The sequence below is a fragment of the Acyrthosiphon pisum genome, chromosome A2 (genome assembly GCF_005508785.2).
Source record: "Acyrthosiphon pisum isolate AL4f chromosome A2, pea_aphid_22Mar2018_4r6ur, whole genome shotgun sequence".
NCBI lineage: Eukaryota > Metazoa > Arthropoda > Insecta > Hemiptera > Aphididae > Acyrthosiphon > Acyrthosiphon pisum.
Window position 1 is genome coordinate 11,909,145 of NC_042495.1, and position 6,571 is coordinate 11,915,715.

The 6,571-nt window shown below is 26.8% G+C and overlaps 1 protein-coding gene across 2 annotated transcripts in view; it reads left to right on the top strand.

Annotated features, from left to right (window-relative positions):
• LOC100158929 (GTP-binding protein Di-Ras1-like) overlaps window positions 1-6,159 on the top strand; it is a 56,060-nt gene extending 49,901 nt beyond the window's left edge. For both annotated transcript variants that reach the window (XM_016807052.2, XM_001944531.5), the window contains exons 4-6: window positions 2,229-2,404; window positions 2,484-2,678; window positions 4,916-6,159. In XM_016807052.2, the coding sequence (XP_016662541.1) occupies window positions 2,229-2,404; window positions 2,484-2,678; window positions 4,916-5,041 (497 nt within the window). In that variant the 3' untranslated portion in view covers window positions 5,042-6,159. The remainder of the gene's footprint in view (window positions 1-2,228; window positions 2,405-2,483; window positions 2,679-4,915) is intronic.
• Window positions 6,160-6,571: the final 412 nt, after the last annotated feature.

Genomic DNA, 6,571 nt, shown 5'->3' on the forward strand with positions numbered 1-6,571 from the left:
AAAAGTACAACATATTTCATGTTCATTGTGTCAGCTATTGAACCATACAATAATACAAAAATAGTACAATATTATCAATTATTGTACATATATCAACAAAATAAATAATTAATTATATATTATTATTATTTATATAAATTATATAAATTTAAACATTATTAGAACCTTCCTTCATATTATTTTGGTTTTAACATCACAGACACGTTATATTTTGTTTTAACCTAAATTTATTTCTCAGAAAATATAATATTACCTATATTTAATTCAGAGCATAAAAGTTGAAACTAGGTGAAACAATTAATATACTATCAACATATTAAGGTTATAACTTATAACTATAGAACATTTTGGTTCCCAACCATAGTTTGCTTACAATATCGTTATTTTGGTTCACGTTAGGTTTAGCTAATTTACTTAAAATAAAAACCATAATTCAAGACTTAACGCAGAATAACTTTGTAAATTTCTAGATTTGATTCATTAGATATTATTCATAGCAAAAGAATACATTACATTTGAAGCTTAACACTATTTCCAGAACAATTTTATATTTTAAGTTACCTGCACCTTTTAAGTATCTCACAATATAGCATGCAGGTAGCCGTAATATTTATCAGTGACACGCAGGGCCTTATTTTCACATAGGTTGCCTAATGCCTGTAAACACGCAAAAATGTATTCTTAGTGGTGTGTACTTAGAGCTGACGCCTCTCCCCCCCCCCCCCACCCAAGAATACACTTAATTTATGGTCATTTTTTCGTTAGTATAATATTGTATTTACAAATAGAATATAATTAAATATTGTTATTAATTAACCTTGATTATGATCCGATAACTGGAATCATTCGAATCAAATTTCTTCTACATGCCTACTGAACGCTGAGTTAATGTATTTTTCATTATTTTTTTTTTTTAAGCTATCTCGGTAAAGAACATTTTTGATATCCACCTATAGTGCTTTATTTAAATTTAGTAAATTACTGTTTATTTTTCCTTGTCGAATTTGTTTTTTCTGTGTAATTACCTTAATTATAATATTATTTATACGGTCTTTGCAATTAACATTTATAAAGGTGTTTGGTGGGGGGGGGGGGATTTAGCATCGAGAAAAAATTCTGTAAACGTCTTTGTGCAACTATGGTTTGTTAATATTATATATTTTATATAATATAAGTAGGTACATGGATATTATATTTTAAATTCTGAGTGAAATTCTATGTAATTAATTTTAGATATTTAATAATTTATTTTTTTATGAGTAATTTAACATTTTTAAATGTCCATAAACACTATAAAAAAAAAATAAACGCCATTTAGAATAGATTTTTGGGAACATCATAATTTATCACAGCATTCGTAATTGTTCGTAGAAAAGATCTTATATTATATAATTGTTCGAAGAAAAGACTTTATATATTATAGTAGCTGATCTCGTGCACTTCGTAACCCATTAAATGTACCATCTCTATATGACTCAAACTTTGTTCAGTTGGTTATTTAATATTCAGTGTATGGTGTTCAAAATTTATCATAACTTTTCTGTTTCCCGGGATAAAAATTCTGATTCGAAGCAGTGCATTATCAGGTAGGCAATCTACCTACGGTAAATCGCGGACCCCGTGCTGTTTGTACATAAGAGTACGATTTAACTCTAAAGTATCAAAGTTATAGCAAGTTTGTTTTTTTTACTTACAAAATCCTATCCTAAGCTAACCGTACTAAAATCTAATGAATAAAAAAAACAAATTTAACCCTTTTGAAATCAGCCTAACTTCTTCCCAGAGGACAATCTACCCACAAACATTAATTTATATATATATTTACAAAAGATAATGATACAAATCAACAAACATCTCCGATTAACCAACAGCAACCAATAAATTATACACCAGTGGATTTTCCTAAAATTTTCTTTCGTATAAACCTTCTCCGCGAAATACTCTTTTGTTTAAAAAAAAAAATCAAGAAGATCTGATAAGTAGTTCCAGAGTTTAGTCTGTACAGAGATTTCAATTTCACATTTATATAGTTAGATTAGGTACATTTTTGTTATATATATAACAAAGCAATAAAATAAATATATAACAATAGCTGGTAAAAATATTATACTAGCAGGCTAATATTGGTACTTGTAAGGTGTACATAATAATGCGAATAATAACTTTTGTTGATTTATTTTATAGGTACTTCACATAATAACAATAAATGCTATTATAATGTTTTACAGGGGATTATGAATTACCAGATGGAGCACGATTGACATTAGACATTTTGGACACATCAGGAGCTTATCAGTTTCCAGCTATGCGAGAGTTATCTATATCAACTGCTGATGCATTTCTTTTAGTCTTCTGTGTGGACAGGGAAGACACATGGGATCAAGTTAAGCACTTTAAAGAACAAGTACATTTGAAAACAGCTTTTTTAAAATATAACACGATTTGGTAGGTTTTTTATTAATTGCATTGATAATTTTCATTAGATAATTGAAAGGAGAGGACCAAAAATTCCAATAGTCATTGTAGGCAACAAGTGTGAACTCACTGAACGATTTTTACCTGTGGAAATCACCGAAGCGATATCTAAATACGACTGGGAATGTGGCTACATGGAATGCTCAGCCAAAGAAAATAGAAACATAGTACAGGTGTTTAAGGAACTCTTAGCTCAGGCAAAGGTAAATAAATAAATAAGTTCAGATTTACGGTTTTATTGTAAATGTTTAAAACTAATTTCGTTTCCGATATAAATTCTAATGACCTTTTTTTATTATTTTAAGCTAGTATGCTTAATTACCCTACATCACGTATACGCAATAAGCAGTACAAATATTGATTTCAATTGACCTAACGATTATTTATGGTAGACTATTATATAAAGGCTATAGTACATTAGTATCTATTGGATATTATACATAGATAGGTTTAGTAATGTGATGAAGCTTAATAGTATGTTAGTGTCACGCAATAATATCTAAAAAATAATAATCATAATTATAATTACACCCCCTTCTCATTGATGTCTACCACATTATTATTTAGGCCAGTGACCCAAACATCAGAGATAGGTAAAAATATGCCGGACAATTAAGTACAACAACATACGGGCAAACGTAAATTTCGCCCATCGAAGTGAAAAAATTGTAAATTGCGCCCGATATTTTTCAGGTACAAATTTCTATGTAGTAAATTGCACCTAATAAAAATTGTATTATTATGATGGTCATTTAGCATTATACAGAGGACACCACAAGGAGGTGACTATCACTATCCTCCAAAATGATTTTTTGGTTTTCTTGAAATAAATAAATTAGTCAACAAAAATGAAAAATTAATTTTTTTTTTAAAAATAATTCGGAATTAATAAGTTGTTTTATATATTTTTTTGTTAAGTTAATTTATGTAATAAATAATAATACAAAATCAGGTTAATTATATAATATAGAAATAATAGTAATTAGTAATACAATTATTATAAGTTAATTGTAAACTCAATAGCCTAGTTGTCAACTATATTTATATTTTACAGTAAAAAAAAAAATATGTTATTTATCAGCTAGTAGTAATGACTTTTTTTTTGATTTGAGCCACTACATGGGAGCCGCACGTTTATCACATTACTTGGCTAATAATTACTAATGAGACATAGGTATTTATTTTCACCAATAATTGAACAGTATTTATGTTAATTATAGTTATTGATGAATTCAAGGTCACTTAGTTACTACGGGCGTAATTTACTATAAGTACCCATTTTAGAAACCGAAAAATCCAAGGAGCAATTTACTACACCAGTTTTAGAAACCAAAAAATCCCGGGTGCAATCTACTAAAGTATTTTTTTTTACTACCGGTTCAATGTTGGCGCAATTTACAAGCGCCCCAATATACAGTATCTCTGGTGCTTATCGACGAAGAGCACCAAAGTATTATAGTAAGATTTAGGTAAAATAGAGGAACACAGAAATTACATTATAATATAGTAATGTACTTTAAAAGTGAAAGTATTAAAAAAAAATCTAAAAGTTTTTCAATTTTTGTGGGAGGTGAATAAGGAGGTGAATAATCAACAAATACCTATGGGCCGCTATAGGACAAAACTTTTAAAATGTATCCGTCAAAAAATATGCTAAACTAGAATATTAAATGATTCTAATAGCCATTACCCATCAACATATTTCAATAGGCAAATAATAGATTGTTGTAAATTAAATATTTCGTAATTATACGAACTATGTATTCAAATAAAATACCTTCTTATTTTAAATATAACGTCTAAAACATTAAAAAAAATTTTAAAAATGAATGAATAATGAATTGTAATTACCTATGGGCTATGAATATTTCCTAAAATCACACAACATTAATACATTATGCATTTATAAGTATGCATAATAATTCCTGAACTAATTATACTGCCGATAACATACACAAAATTAAATAATTATTAATTGAAGCTTAATCATTTTCATATTATACTTGTTTATTATAATCATCTGTCTTATGATAATACGAACGTTCGTACAGTAGCTATAATATAAGCCAGAAGCCTCACATAAGTTATTGTATGGCATAATAATACTACTAAACAGCAACGAAATAGTGTTCGTTAATATCGTTTGATTATTATTTTTTTTTCACTTATTTGCCAGACAAATCGTGTTACAAATCGTTTGATCAATAAATAAGTAGGTACCTACCATTCTGTTTATTGGAAAGAAAAAATTCAATATTTTAATCTCTATAAACATTTTTTTTCAATTACAACATTATAAAATAATAATTAACGATTATTAATATAAATACATATTATTATGCGTTTATTCCTTTAATCGTATAGAACCAAATAATAGATAAAACGGGATAAACCATTCACATTTCAGTTGCTTGAAATTAAGCCTTTGATGTATTTTTAGGTTCAATATAATTTGAGTCCAGCTGTAAGGCGCAGACGTATGTCTCTACCAAATTACGTGGATAACCGTTCAGGATCGACCAAAGGACGTTACATGCTCAAAAGAAATTCTTGCACGGTGGCCTAATTCGGAAGACCTGCGAATGAATACACAATTAAAAAATAATAATAATAATCTTATTTCGATTATTTTAGACGCTGGTATGAACAAGAAAAAAGTAAAATATTTTATTTTGTTCTTATAAATGATTTGCATAATATCAAATTGGACACAAGGTCCAAAAATGTTTTGAGACATAATAACATGACATAATATTATAAAAATGTTGCGTAAAATCAGCTTTAAGAAGTTCTAGCTTTACATTATTGTATAAATGATTTTTATACAATGGCTATATAATGTGATTGGTTATAAATGTATAATAGTTTAATGTGCTATATTAAAATACGACATTATAATACAATAAGTTGCCGATTGTTACATTCAAACAACTTAAAAATCATATTTTATTATTATTTTTGCTTAAAACAAACAATGCTAAGTGTGTTAACGGTGTATAACACCTATTTATTATATTTAATATCTAACTATTGAAATAAAATTAAGTTTATAATAATTAATAACATTATGAAACCAAGTTGGCACGATCCCAGTCCATTACCAAGATACAGTATTATTAAACGCATACAAACAATACATTTCATTGACTAACGATACGAAAAAAAATATACATATACATGTGAGACCACTATACGTGCAAACTTTGGAAACTTTTACAATAAAATATGTGTACAGCACAATTTCAAATAAATAATGTGAATCGGAATGAACGGCTAAAATATGAGAGGGAAACTGTATTAAGTACTTAATATAAGTACCGATAATACACAATATAATATTAACACTAATATTATCGTTTATGCATACTATATTATAAAAATATTATACAAAAATGAAGTCATAGATATAATTATTACTTTTTAATATTATATTTTATATTGAAGTCTGTGAAGATTAGTTGTTGTCAGGCGACTATTTACGGATCACTATAATTATTATTTATTACTATCAGATATCGGTATATTTACAATGCTCGACCAATAATATTGTGATATGAGTACCTACTTACAAATTCATTTTTAGTTTAGCATTAGTTATAAACCATGTTCTATGAATTTATTAAAGGTTCAATCTTTACAGTTTACATGTTCAATCTTTTTTATCTAACTTATTATATCTATTATAGGTACTATATATTATTATAAATAATTAATAATAATATAAATAATATTAATAATTATATATTCATTTTTATTTTCTTATTGAAACAAATAAGTCTACAAAACATTTATTTAAATATTAGATTCTAATAAAACACAATTAAATTAAGTGGTTATGAAATAGTAATAATAATATTAGTGATAACATTTTTTAAACTTGCCTAGTTACCTCCATACTTAGTCAATTGTCAATCATTATTACTTATCCCTTGGACTAAGATTTTATTGGCATTGGTAATTTTTTATTCTTTATGCAACCATTTATAAATATGGTTAGTAATGAGAAATTACTTGGGCTTTTATAGTACCTACCTACTTAAAAATCTTAAAATATACACCTATATGTACTTAAAATATTATGCTCTAAAAAATGTAT